Genomic DNA, 14,059 nt, shown 5'->3' with positions numbered 1-14,059 from the left:
GAGTGTCGCCAGTGTGTGTGCTAGAGTCCAAACACTGGAGAGTTTGGAGTTCTGAGGTCCAAAGGTAGGAGAAGGGTGTCCCAGATCCAGAAGAGTGAGTGAATTCACCTTTCCTCTGTTTTTTATTCTAACTAGGCCCCTAGCTGACTGGATAGTTCCTGCCCACATCAATGTAGATCTTCCCTGCTCAGTCCACCAACTCACATGCCAGCCTCCTCTGGAAACACTTGCACAGAAATAATGCTTTACCAGCTGTCTGGTTATCTCATAACCCAGTCAAGTTGACACCTAAAATTAGATATTACAAGAACCATCCAGCAGGATAAGAGCCATTAAGGTAATAACAGGGAGAGTGACACACTCCAGACTGAGTGGTCCAGAGAGAACCCTAAGGAATTATGTGTAAGCTGAAGCTCGAATATCAGGAAGTGCCTATGCAAGGAATAAGAACAAGGCCTTGCAATGGGAAAAGGCTCAGGCTGCTCAGGGGCTGAGGCTGGAGCCTTGTGACTGAGAAGAATGGGAGGGATGGGGTTGAGGTGAACAAGGACCCAATTCTGCTGTGCTTTGCAGGCCATGGGGAGGAATATAGATTTTTAGAAAAATGGGTAGCCTTGGAATTGTTTAAGTAAGGGAGCAACTATGATCTTAGATTTAAAAAAAATAGACTTTAATGGCCGCATATGGTGGCTCACTCCTGTAATCCCAGCATTTTGGGAGGCTGAGGCAGGAGGATCGCTTGAGGCCAGGAGTTCAAGACCAGCCTGGGCAACATAGTGAGACCATGTATCTACAAAAAATTTAAAAATTAGCCAGGTGTGGTGGTGCACGCTGGTAGTCCCAGCTACTCATGAGGCTGAGGTGGCAGGATCACTTGAGCTCAGTAGTTCAAGGCTGCACTGAGCAGTGATTATACCACTGCCCTCCAGTCTGTGCAACAGAGTGAGACACTGTCTTAAAAAAAAAAAAAGACTATTTTTTAGTTTTAGGTTCACAGTAAAATTGAGCAGAAAGTACAGAGAGTTCCCATACTCCCTGTTCCGTACTCCCTGTTCTCACACATGCACAGGCTCCCCCTCTATCAACATCCTTGACAGAATGGTACCATTGTTACAGTCAGTGAACCCACACTGACACATCGTTATCGCCCAGAGTCCGTAGTTACATACTATACTCTTGGACTGCTCTTGGGTGTAGGGTTCACTCTTGGTGTTAGACATTCTGTAGGTTTAGACAAATGTATGATGACGTACATCTACCATTACAGCATCATACAGAGCAGCGCCACTGCCCTAAAAATCCTGTGCTCTGCCTATTCCTCCCTCCCTCCCTCCCACCAGCCCCTGACAGCCACTGTGCTTTTTACTGTTTCCACAGTTTTGCCTTTTCCAGAATGTTATAAAATTGGAATCACAGTATGTAGCCTTTTCGGATTGATTTATTTCACTTAGCGGTAGGCACTTAAGTTTCTTCCATGTCTTTTCACAGCCTGATAGTTCATTCCATTGCATGGATGTATCACAGTTTATTTTCCATTTACCTATGAAGAACATCTTGGTTGTTTCCAAGTTTTGGCAATTATGAATAAAGCAGCGATAAATATCTGTGTGTAGGTTTTTATGTGGACATAAATTTTCAGCTTATCTGGGCAAACACCAAAGAGTATGATTGCTGGATGAAATGATAAGAGTACGTTTAGTTTTGTAAGAAACCGCCAAACTGTCTTCCAGGGTAGCTGCACCATTTTGCATTTCCACCAACAGTGAATGAGAGTTCAACGATGAATGAGAGTTCCTGTTGCTCCACATCCTTGCCAGCACTTAGTGGTGTTGGTGTTCTGGATTTTCACCATTCTAATAGGTGTTGGGTATGTTTTTATAAGATCACTCTTTTTTTTTTTTGAGACAGAGTCTTGCTCCATTGGCCAGGTTGGAGTACAGTGGCACGATCTCAGCTCCCTGCAACCTCCACCTCTCGGGCTCAAGCAATTCTCCTGCCTCAGCCTCCCGAGTACTTGGGACTACAGGTGTGTGCCACCAGGCCTGGCTAATTTTTGTATTTTTAGTAGAGATGGGATTTCACCATGTTGGCCAGGCTGGTCTCAAACTCCTGACCTCAGGTAATCCGCCCACCTTGGCCTCCCAAAGTGCTGGGATTACAGGCGTGAGCCACCACACCCAGCCTTTTTTTTTTTTTTGAGATGGAGTTTCGCTCTTGTTGCCCAGGCTGGAGAGCAATGGTGCGATATCGACTCAAGGCAACCTCCGCCTCCCAGGTTCAAGTGATTCTCCTGCCTCAGCCTCCTGAGTAGCTGGGATCATAGGCATGCACCGCCATGCCTGGCTAATTTTGTATTTTTTAGTAGAAACAGTTTCTCCATGTTGGTCAGGCTGGTCTCCAACTCCTGACCTGAGGCGATCCACCCACCTCTGCCTCCCAAAGTGCTAGGATTACATGTGTGAGCCACCGTGCCCAGCCAAGATCACTCTTTTAGCTGGTTGGAGAATGGGGGATACTCATTAGTAGGCTGTCACTGCAGTCCAGGTCATGGCAATGAAAATGGAGCAAAGCAGATGGATTTTTAGAGGATTTTTAGAACAGAAAGGACCTTCTGATAAGTTCATGTGAGTGTGAACAGAAGTCAGCATGTGGAGTAGTTTTGAGTTTTCTGAGTTGTGCACTTGGGCAAATAGATACAGCCACTACTCAGGGAAAACTGGAATAGGAACTGTTTATGGAGGGGGAGGTCAAGTGTTCAGCCTTGGATATGTTAGGACAGAAGTGCATGTGAGACACTGATGTGCCATATCACAAAACAGCAGTTGGGCCTGTGGGACGGGGCTCAAGACAAGTCCCATGCTGGGAATCCACACTTGGAAGCTGCCAGCTGATTTTTACTAAAGTCGCCCTGGGATAACGGTCCTCTGCCCTGCCTGGAGATATGGAAAACACAGATGCCCAGGCCCACAGCTGATCCCCCGAGTCAGAATTGGGCAGGGGAGCCTAGTCATGGGCCTGCTTTTGAAGCTCCCTGTTGATTGCGATACGCAGTCAGCATAGATAACCACAGAGTTAAACTCCAAGAAACTGATGTTTAAAGGTCAGTGAGAGAAGAGGCACCAGCGGGAAATGAGTGAGAAGGGAGGTCAGAAGAATGTGGTGTCTGCAGCCGGCGCAGAGCGCGGGTGAGCCTGCGGAGCCATGGCAGCCGAGGGCGCTCCACCTCTGGCCGTCAGCCAGCACTCAGTGCTCTGTACACGGTTAGTGCAAGCAGTGTTCTCAGGCTGCTCAAGTCAAGATACACTGGGAGACTATTGGTTAGAAAGTTATTTTGTGAGTAAGTCATCAAGATAAGGAGAGTTAGATGATCTTAAGCTGTTTTCTTGGCTAGGTATTTTCATGCACTTTCACCCCCCTAGGGATAGCTTTTCTACAAAAATTGCAATTTTTTTTTTTTTTTGGATTATACTGAGGCAAGATACCTCCCACTGTTAATGTTTTATGGCCACAACTCTTGTGTTCTCGGTCTTTATTCAGAGAGCACTATGATTTAATGGTTTACCTATTACATCAAAATCATATAATCAGTTCCCCCCCAAGTTGATTTATAGATTCTAGACAATTTTACTTAAAATCTTGGCAGGAGTTTTTTTTTTTTTTTGGTAGGAATTGAAAAGTTGATTCTCAGATTTCTATGGAAATGCTAGACACTAAAAAGAGCCAAAATAATCTGGGGTCGGGGAGCACTGTTAAGGACATAGTGTATTGAGTATCAAGACTACTTATAAGGCAATAGGAATTACTAGGAATTAATTAAGCAATACCACGTGGTGTTGACTCGAGGGTCAGTAAATAGGCCAATGGACCAAGATAGAAAATCCAGAAACATCAAGTCCAACAGAGCTTAAAGGTAAAAAAAAATAAAGAAAATCGGGCCGGGCATGGTGGCTCATGCCTGTAATTCCAGCACTTTGGGAGGCCAAGGCAGGAGGATTGCTTGAGTCCAGGAGTTCAAGACCAGCCTGGGCAACATGACAAAACCTCATCCCTACAAAAAACAAAAAAATTAGCTGGGCGTGGTGGCATGCACCTGTAGTCCCAGCTACTCTGGAGGTTGAGGCAGTAGGATAGCTTGAGCTCTGGAGGTGGAGGTTGCAGTGAGCCAAGATGGTACCACTGCACTCCAGCCTGGGTGACAGAGCGAGACCCTGTCTCAAAAAGAAAGAGAGGGAGAGAGAGTGTGTCTCATAGGGCATCACTGCAAAGCATTAAGTAAGGAGGGCTTGTTACATAAAGGGCCAGTGCATCTCGACCCCCATTTCATGCAGTGAATTGTGTATCTAAACATCAAAAGCAAAATAGTAAATATTGCAGAAAATATAACAAGAGGACATCTTTAAGGCCTTGAGGTAGGTAAACATTCATATGTAGGACACTAAATGCATCAACCATAAAGGGAAAGCTTGATAAACGGGACAACAATCAAATTAAAAATCTCTATTTATGAAAAGACATCATTAAATAAGTGAAAAAGCCAGGTACTGTGGCTCATGCTTGTAATACCAATACCTTGGGAGGCCAAGGCAGGAGGATCACTTGAAGCCAGGAGTTTAAGACCAGCCTGGGCAACATGGTGAGACCTCATCTCTGCCAAAAATTTTAAAAATTAGCCAGGCATGGTCGTGTGCACCTGTAGTCCAGCTACTTGGGAGGCTGAGGTAGGGGAGGATCACTTGAACCCAGGAGTTTAAGGTTGTAGTGAGTTATGATTGGACCACTACACTCCAGCCTGGGCAACAGAGCGAGACCTTATGTAAAAAAAAAAAAATTAAAAGTTAAAAAAGCTAGCCACAGAAGGAGAGAAGATATTTCCAATAAATATAACTGACCAAAAAACTGTCCAGAATAACAAATTTCTACAACCCAAGGAGAAAAAGACACACAAACCAATTTTTTATGTGAGCAAAAGACACGAACAGGGGCTTAATGAAAAAAGATATACAATTAGTCAAATATATGAATAGTGTCCAACAGCGTTAGTCACTGGGGAAATACAAACTAAAACTACAGTGAGAGATCACTTCTCATTTACCAGAACAGCTAAAATTAACACCAGTGATGACATACACTGGCAAAAATGTGGATCAGCTTTAACTTTTATGTTTTGCTGAAAGGGGTATAAACAGGTACGTTTACTTTGGAGAACTGGCAGTTATCTCTGCTAAAGTTGATGCAGCAGTTTCACACTTCTTAATGTACGTATTCCACAGAACTGTGGACATACATTAACTAAAATCTCTGTACCAGCATTATTCATGATAGCCCTAAGGTGGAAAAAAACACATATCCATCAAAGGTGGAATGGATAATGTTCTACATTCATGCACTTGAATACTACACAGCAGTGCAAATAAATGAAATACTGCTTCATATATTGATGAACCCTTAAAAAATGATATTAGACCAACAACAGGAAACAGGTAACCTGTGGTAGAAGTCCAGATGGTGGTTAGCTCTGGGGAAGGAGCCAGTACCTACTGGGGAAATTGGGATGTTTCATTGCTTGCTGTGGGTGGTGGTGAACAACTGTGCTCACTTTGTGATAATTAACAAACTTTTCTTACTGTCTTGCACTTTCCTATAGGTATGTTATATTTTGATTTTTAAAGTTAATTTTTAAACTCATAATCCATTACTCCCTCCCTGAAATTATGCATTTATCAAGCTATACATTTGTAGGCACTGACATGGTATTTTACCTACCCTGGATTTAGATTTCGCTAATTTAAATCTCAAGAGGAATCTTATTTCCAAGCTTATCTGAGGTGTTTTTAGTGCCCATGTAGACATCAGAATGGTTTTGTAAGGGGTTAGGATTAAGACACTTCATAAACTTGAGTTTATTATGCATCTTTATTTTGGAAAATATGCTCAATTAGACCATTTATTATGAGGACTTTCTCCAGATGAAAGTAAGTGTTTAAAATGTTAAAATGAACGAATTACATTGGTAGTATTTATTTTCATGTTTAGTTAAATGCTCTGCGAGACTTTCATCCATTACCCAAGATAATTTTGGAATACAGGCAGGTAAGTTAATCTTTTTGTACGTAAAAGGTAAAAGGTGATGAAGGGGAACCACACGGCCCTGTGTCTGTCAACGGAAATCCATAATGGCTGAAGTAGCCCTCCTAGTGTTCTCAGGGGAATAGAGTTTTGTCAGGTTAACCTTGTACTGGCACTGTTTACTTGCACCCCAGTGTGATTTTACCCAAGTCTGCAATCAGCCCCACTCGTGAACCCCAGGAGTCAAAATGGAAGAAGACAATGAGGAATCAGAAGGAAGTAGGTGGCATGCCACGGCTGTGTGTCGTCAGTGTGCAGGAGACGCCCAGCAGTACCTAGTCTCGAAGCCTCCCACAACCCCTCCCTGGCTTCTAGGTCTGCCAAGGCCATACTGTAGCAGTGTTGTCCAAGGCCATACTGTAGCAGTGTTGTCCAAGGCCATACTGTAGCAGTGTTGTGTCATCCTGCATTTACATTTGCCAGGGATTTCATGAGTGGCCCCCTCCCCTCCCCTGGTGATTCCCTTTCTCTGTTCACACACCTGCCATTTCCTTCCAAAGTTCTCTTTTGATTGTGAGCCACGTTTATAGCTTTTGCCACTGCCCACAGCATAGGTCCTAGTATTCACTGAGCCTGTGGGCTGCTGTATCCTGAGGGCCTGGCAGCTGTGAGGGAGCACATTGGCTCCAGCCTGGCCCTTTCTCCCTGCAACGATGTAAAGGGGCCACCAGAGGAGACACTGTGTCAGGGTATTTGTTTATCTGTTTATCTTTGCAAATTTCCTGCAAATCTAGAATGATTCTAGAATTAATAGATCTATTTTTAAAGAGTGGAATGACATCTTTCTCTGTGGGTCAGTGTTATTTAATCCTGGTACCACCTAAGGTCATTCCAGGGCCTCTCGGAGTCATCTGAGGTGATAGTAGCAGCACGTGCCCGGCACTCTGTGAAACACCATTCACACCATTCCTGTTTAAAGACTTAGGTGGGGCGCGATGGCTCACGCCTGTAATCCCAGCACTTTGAGAGGCTGAGGTGGGCGGATCACCTGAGGTCAGAGGTTCGAGACCAGCCTGGCCAACATGGCGAAACCCCATCTCACTAAAAATATAAAACTTAGCCGGGCATGATGGCACACGCCTGTAATCCCAGCTACTCAGGAGACTGAGGCAAGAGAATTGCTTGAACTCAGGAGGCAGAAGTTGCGGCGAGCTGAGATCACGCCACTGCACTCCAGCCTGGGCAATGGAGCGAGACTCCTTCTCCCCACAAAAAAAGACTTAAGACTTAAAGAAAATGATTATTCTTGTCTTTCTACCTTAGGTTCACAAGATCAAGTCAACCTTTGTAGATGGATTGCTAGCTTGCACGAAAAAGGTAACAATTTATAAAAAGATACTGTGATTAGGACTGTGAGTTCAGACACATACAGGACCTTTGTAATTTTAGTAAATGATGAAATAGTCTAATATTCTTTTTTTTTTTTTTTTTTTTTTTTTTTGAGACAGAGTCTTGCACTGTTGCCCGGGCTGGAGTGTAGTGTCAGGATCTTGGCTCACTGCAACCTCCACCTCCCGGCTCCAAGCAATTCTCCTGCCTCAGCCTCCCAAATAGCTGGGATTACGGGTGTCTGCCACCACGCCCAGCTAATTTTTGCTATTTTTAGTAGAGACAGGGTTTCACTATGTTGGCCAGGCTGGTCTCAAACTCTTACCTCGTGATCCGCCCGCCTCAGCCTCCCAAAGTGCTGGGATTACAGGCGTAAGCCACCGCGCCCAGCCGAAATAATCTAATATTCTTGAAACTATGAACCATGATATTGGCATCATTTAGGTCCCCTTGCAGCATAGGTTGATGTTATGCCTTGAAACCCTCTGTTTATGAGGAAGCTCCAGCTGACCTGCTTTCACATCCACGATTGCATCTCTGTTCTGGACTCATTTGAGGAAGATGTTACTGTTTTAGTTCAGACTTGAGGAGACTGCAGTCAAGAGATGTTCTGTGACTCGTTCAGGTTCACACAGCAAGTGACAGAACCTGTCTGTGATGCACAGTCCCACCTCAAGCCCACACCAAGCTCCCCACGGCCCAACAGCCCTTCCTCTCCCTATGCACAGGATTTGTAAGTGACATAAAGTCTTATGGCAGTTCCTACATGGGTTAGGGGGAAACCTCCTTCTTCACCCTTCCCTGATCACATGTCAGGAGTTTTGTAACCCCAAGGACATTTCAGGGTTGGAAGTTTAGGGCCAGCAGCTTGTTGGCCTCTGGAGGAGCAGCGAGTGTTGTATGTTGTGAGCGGAGGCTCCGCCACATTCTTAACTTCACATAGCATTGCCAGAATTTACACTGATTCTTTTTAACTAATAAAGGGCTCCATTTCCTCTACATGGAATCAGACTGGAACTGTGACTGGAAGACTTTCAGCCAAGCATCCTGTAAGTTGTTTAAACAACTGTCTTTGTTAAATGCCATTTTCCTGCCTTGCTATTGAAGTTTTGTCTCCATATGTGTTTGCCTGTGCACTTTCTGTTTCCAAGAGGGGACTTCATACTGATATGTTATGTTTTATTCTGTTTATTCTGAGAACATAGCAGGAGAACAAGACAGATGGGTTCTCTTCTCGTGAAGTGCTGAGTTAGCAAGAGGGGGACTTCACACCCAGAAACCCATGCACTCCAGTGTGCGGGCAAAAAGGACACCCCACCCCATCTTCCTTTTCAGATTTGTGCCAGTGGCTTCTGATTTCCAGAAATGTGTTGAAGTATCTGATGCTATGATGAAGAGCTCCATTTTTTGGTCGTTGTTGAAGCTATATCTGATGAAAAAAAAGAAAGCTATAAATTCCCTTGAACTTATGATGCAGCTTGCATCACACTTAAAGCAATTAACTTTCTAAATGGCTCTGTATTTTGAACTAAAAAAGACTCATGATTAATTTCTCATTATAGAAAATTCCTTAGATACAGAAAAGAAATAAAAATAATAAGTCACTTGTTATCCACCATGCAGAACTGTGGTGTCTGTCTTTCCACACTTTTTGCTAAGCACATATATTTATAAAATACAATTTTTTAGGCCAGGCGCGGTGGCTCATGCCTGTAATCCCAGCACTTTGGGAGGCCGAGGTGGTGGATCATGAGGTCAGGAGTTCGAGACCAGCCTGGCCAGTATGGTGAAACCCCATCTCTACTAAAAATACAAAAATTAGCTGGGCGTGCTGGCAGGTGCCTGTAGTCTCAGCTACTAGGGAGGCTAAGGCAGGAGAATGGTGTGAACCCAGGAGGTGGAGCTTGCAGTGAGCCGAGATCACGCCACTGCACTGCAGCCTGGGTGACAGAGCGAGACTCTGTCTAAAAAAAAATACAATTTTTTCTACAAAAATAAAGCCAGGCTATTTTATATTATGCTTTCTTATTTTAACATCTCTTGATATAATTCTACATTAATAAATATTGATTTGAATCTATATTTAAATTTAAATATATGAATTAAATATGTGAATTATTTAAGTATACACACACATATATATATATATATATATATGAATATGTATTCATGGTAAATAAATACAAGTATGTGGAGGTTTACAGAATGAGCAAATGTTAGTCATCTTTCCCTTCCCTCTATAACATGTGTCTGTCCTGGGGGTTCCCTCAGGCCTTCACCGAGGCATTTGCATAGATGGTGTACCGAGTGCATGCAGGCAGAGGGACACACTCGGGTGACTGTGTGAGGAAGAGAGGCTGGGATGGGGTGAGTTTGCGCTGATCGTGTGGTCTCTTGGGTGCATGGACACCCACTCTTGGTCAGTCAGCTCTTGGGCTGCCAGCTGTCTCTGGCCTTGCACTTTAGAGAGCTCTTCTGGGGTCTTTATCTAGCAAAGAGTGGTAGTAATAGCAATAGTAATGTGAACACCAATACCAGCACCAATGTCCATATGAATACCAGCGCCATCTCCTCTGAATGCAGGCACTGCTGCCACGTTACCCTTGGGCTAATTTCTCAACCAACCACAACTGCTGTAGTTTCTCTTAGTTGATACTTCTTATCTAGGAGTTATTTAGGAATTCTGCTGAGAAACTTTTCCTGGAGGTCCTTGCTTTTGTTTTTATGGAGTTACAAGTTTCTTTTTCCATTACATTTTCAGTAAATCTTTTGCTGTGTTTTATTCTCTTCCAGAAGTTTCTGAAGGGTCTGGTTTGTGAGTAGCACTCCTCCCAGGTTCTCAGTGAAGCTCTAATTTTACCTATTTATTTTTCTGTTATTTCAGTTGAACTTTTGGAAAGATGAGATGTAAACATAACATGTGCATTCAGCCATGACCTTTAACTGGAAGTTTGTGCCATCATTTTAACAGCTGCATTGTATTCCATTTAATGGCTGCCCCATTGATGGTCATTTAGATTGTTTGCAGTTTTAATTATTTTATAGAAATACCGTAAACATACTTGTACTTTATCATAGCAATACCATACCAACTTCAATAGCAATACCATAACCAATACCATAAACATTTTTGGTACTTTTTTCTGTTGATTTCTATAGCGTAAATTCCTAGAGATAGAATTTTTGAGTCACAGTATATATGTATTTTTAAGGCTTTATGTTGCCAAATTAGCCTCTCCACCAAAAATAACATTCCCACCATATAGTGTGTGAAATGCTTGGTCCCTTAATCCTTGCCAACACAAGGAGTTTTCATTTTGATTACTTTCCTGACTCATTTTTTCAATTTCCATTTCTTTAAATATTTGTTGAGGTTGACTACATGAAACAATTATTCTTCTTTGAATTGCCTGTTCATGTCATTTGCCCATTTCTCTGGAGGGTATTTTTTCCTATTACTATGGAAAAGCTCTTTATATAATAAAGATTAACCCTTTATAAAATGTTGAATTATTTTCCTCCAATTTTCTTTTGCCTTTTAACTTTTAAGATATATATTCTGGTTTGCCATACTTAAAATGGCTTTTTTTTTTTTTTTTTTTTTTTTGAGATGGAGTCTCACTGTCGCCCAGGCTGGAGTGCAGTGGTGAGTGGTGCAATCTCAGCTCACTGCAAGGTCTGCCTCCCGGGTTCACACCATTCTCCTGCCTCAGCCTCCTGAGTAGCTGGGACTACAGGCGCCGGCCACCACGCCTGGCTAATTTTTTTGTATTTTTAGTAGAGATGGGGTTTCACCCTGTTAGCCAGGATGGTCTCGATCTCCTGACCTTGTGATTCGCCTGCCTCAGCCTCCCAAAATGCTGGGATTACAGGTGTGAGCCACCGCGCCTGGCCTTAAAATGGCTTTTTAAAATTATACAAATAATGGCTGGGCGCAGTGGCTCACACCTGTAATCCCAGCACTCTGGGAGGCCGAAGTGGATGGATCACGAGGTCAGGAGATCGAGACCATCCTGGCTAACACAGTGAAACCCCGTCTCTACTAAACATACAAAAAAAATTAGCCGGGCGTGGTGGCGAGCGCCTGTGGTCCCAGCTACTCGGGAGGCTGAGCCAGGAGAATGGCGTGAACCTGGGAGCAGAGCTTGCAGTGAGCCGAGATTGCACCACTGCACTCCAGCCTGGGTGACAGAGTGAGACTCCGTCTCAAAAAAATATGTATATATATATACAAATAAGATGATATTTCTAAAGAATTCAAACAATAGATTAAAATGTAAATAACAAAGTAAAAAGTCACTGAAAACTCCATATCCCCGTAATAGCCATCTTTAACATTTTGGTAACCATCGTCTAATTTATCTCTTTATGCACGCACACATTTACACCTACATACCTCAGCCCTCCACCCTCAATCCTAGTGCTCTTGGTAGCCCATGATGGCAGCCTAGAGCTTGCATATCCATATTTTCCTTCTGACTTATTATGCAATCTCATATAGGCCCATATATATCTGTACATATACACAGAGACATGTAGTTTGCCATTATTTATTTTACAGATTTAGAATTTTCCTTTCCTGCCTCTTGCTTTTTGCTCTCAGCAACAGCTTGTAGGGATCCCTGCAGCTCACCTGACAGAGGCCTCTCCCACCCTAGCTATGTGTGTTCCACACGTGGGTGTGTTGTGCAGTTGCCCTCTAAAAGTAAAGCTGCAATGAACGCCATGCATGTATGTCCAACTTGTATTGGTACTTGTATTTTTGTGGGACAGATTTTCAGGTATGGAATTACTGAGTAATTACTATACTGGGTACAGAGGATATTACATTTTTACTTTTAATAGCTTTTATTAGATTGCCTTCCGAAATGCTTTCAGCCCGTCTCTGCCCTGAGAAATGTGTGGCAGAGCTTTCCCCACTCTCTATGGTGACTTTCCCCTGTACTGACATCCCTCATTGTTTCTGTTTTAGTGTCATCTTAGACAGGCTGTCCTCAGCTCCAAGATTATTTAAATACTCACCTCTGTTTTCTGATAGAACATTTGTGCTTCCATTTTTTTACACATAAAACTTGAATCCAGCTGCACATTATTTAAGAAAATACTATGTAGGTTACATGATAATGCCATAAAATGGCTAGAATTTCAATTACTTTTTTTTTTTGCTTAAAGTGCACAAAATACAGTTGACTAATATTTTTAAAAATCAGATTTAAGATGCTTTAAATTAACTGAGCATGGTAGCTCCTTGGGAGGCTGAGGCAGGAGGATCACTTGAGCCCAGGAGTTTGAGGCTGCAGTGAGTTGTGATTGCATCACAGCACTTCACCCTAAGTGACAGAGCAAGACCTTGTCTCTTAAAAAAAAAAAATCAGGCCAGGTGCAATGGCTCATGTCTGTAATCCTAGCACTTTGGGAGGCTGAGGTGGGCAGATCTCTTGAGCTCAGGAGTTCGAGACCAGGCTGGACAACATGGTGAAACCTCATCTCTACCCAAAATACAGAAAATTAGATTAGCTGGGCATGGTGGTGCATGCCTATGGTCCCAGCTACTCAAGAGGCTGAAGTGGGAGGATTGCTTGAGCCCGAGAGGAGGAGGTTACAGTGAGCTGAGATCACACCGCTGCACTCCAGCCTGGTGACAGAGTGAGATCCCACCTCAAAAAAAAATAAAATAAAATAAAAAGAAAGAAAGAAAAAGAAAATAAAATTAGGTTTAGGTTATAGCTGGTTCTCAGTATTTTCAGAAAGCTAATTTTCTCACACACACACCCTCCTAAGAGAAAGTTATTGCTTCTGGTCCTTTATATGGAAATAAAAAAAGAAGGAAAAAAGAGTCATTGCTACCAGTTGTGCAAAAGTATCCTTGTGTCTCTTTGTAATTATCTCCCTCCCCACTCCTCAACTTTTACCCATGTCCTTGGCAACCACTGACTTGCTGTTTGCCACTATAGATTTGTTGCAGTTTCTGGAAACCTCTGTGAATGGAGCCACACAGCATAGACTCCTCCTGTCGGGCTCCTTTCACAGCGTTGTTACTATGAGCTTCAGCTACGTTGCTCTGTGTTTCAGTAGCTCATTTCTTTTTATTGCTCAGTAGTGTTCCATGGACTCTGTGTACCCCACTTTGTTTATCAGTTCACCTGTTGATCAATATTTGGGTCGTTTCCAGTTTGGGGATATTATTCAGTTTGGGATATTACTACACACATTCACCTCACGTCCTTACATGGATAGATACTTTTTTTTCCTCTTGGGTAAAAAAAGTACTACCAAAGAGTCAAGTAGCTAGTCATACAGTAGGTGTAGGTTTCACTTTTTAAGCAACTGCCAAACTGTTTTTCCAGAGTGGTTCTACCATTTGACATTCCTACCAGCCTACCAGCAGTGTATGAATTCTACTTCTTTTATACTCCCAGCAGCATTTGATCTGGCCGGTCTTTCTAATTTGAGCCATTCTGCTAAACGTATTGTGGTGTCTCATTGCAGTTTTCATTGCATTACCCTAATCACTACTGCTGAGAGTCCTTCCATGTGTTAATTTGCCAGTCATTTTTCTTTTTCAGTGAAGCATCTAGTCAGATCTTCTGCGTATTTTAAAGGG

General features: G+C 43.0%; 1 protein-coding gene across 2 annotated transcripts in view; it reads left to right on the top strand.

The window, feature by feature from the left end:
* Positions 1–14,059, top strand: part of POLN (DNA polymerase nu) — a 169,628-nt gene that overhangs the window by 74,173 nt on the left and 81,396 nt on the right. For both annotated transcript variants that reach the window (XM_054554909.2, XM_063723276.1), the window contains exons 13-15: positions 6,034–6,090; positions 7,390–7,443; positions 8,439–8,504. In XM_054554909.2, the coding sequence (XP_054410884.2) occupies positions 6,034–6,090; positions 7,390–7,443; positions 8,439–8,504 (177 nt within the window). The remainder of the gene's footprint in view (positions 1–6,033; positions 6,091–7,389; positions 7,444–8,438; positions 8,505–14,059) is intronic.

The sequence above is a fragment of the Pongo abelii genome, chromosome 3 (assembly GCF_028885655.2).
Source record: "Pongo abelii isolate AG06213 chromosome 3, NHGRI_mPonAbe1-v2.0_pri, whole genome shotgun sequence".
In the NCBI taxonomy this organism is placed as follows: Eukaryota; Metazoa; Chordata; class Mammalia; order Primates; family Hominidae; genus Pongo; species Pongo abelii.
Note: the sequence above shows the minus strand (reverse complement) of the source record. Positions and strands in the feature narration are given on the sequence as shown.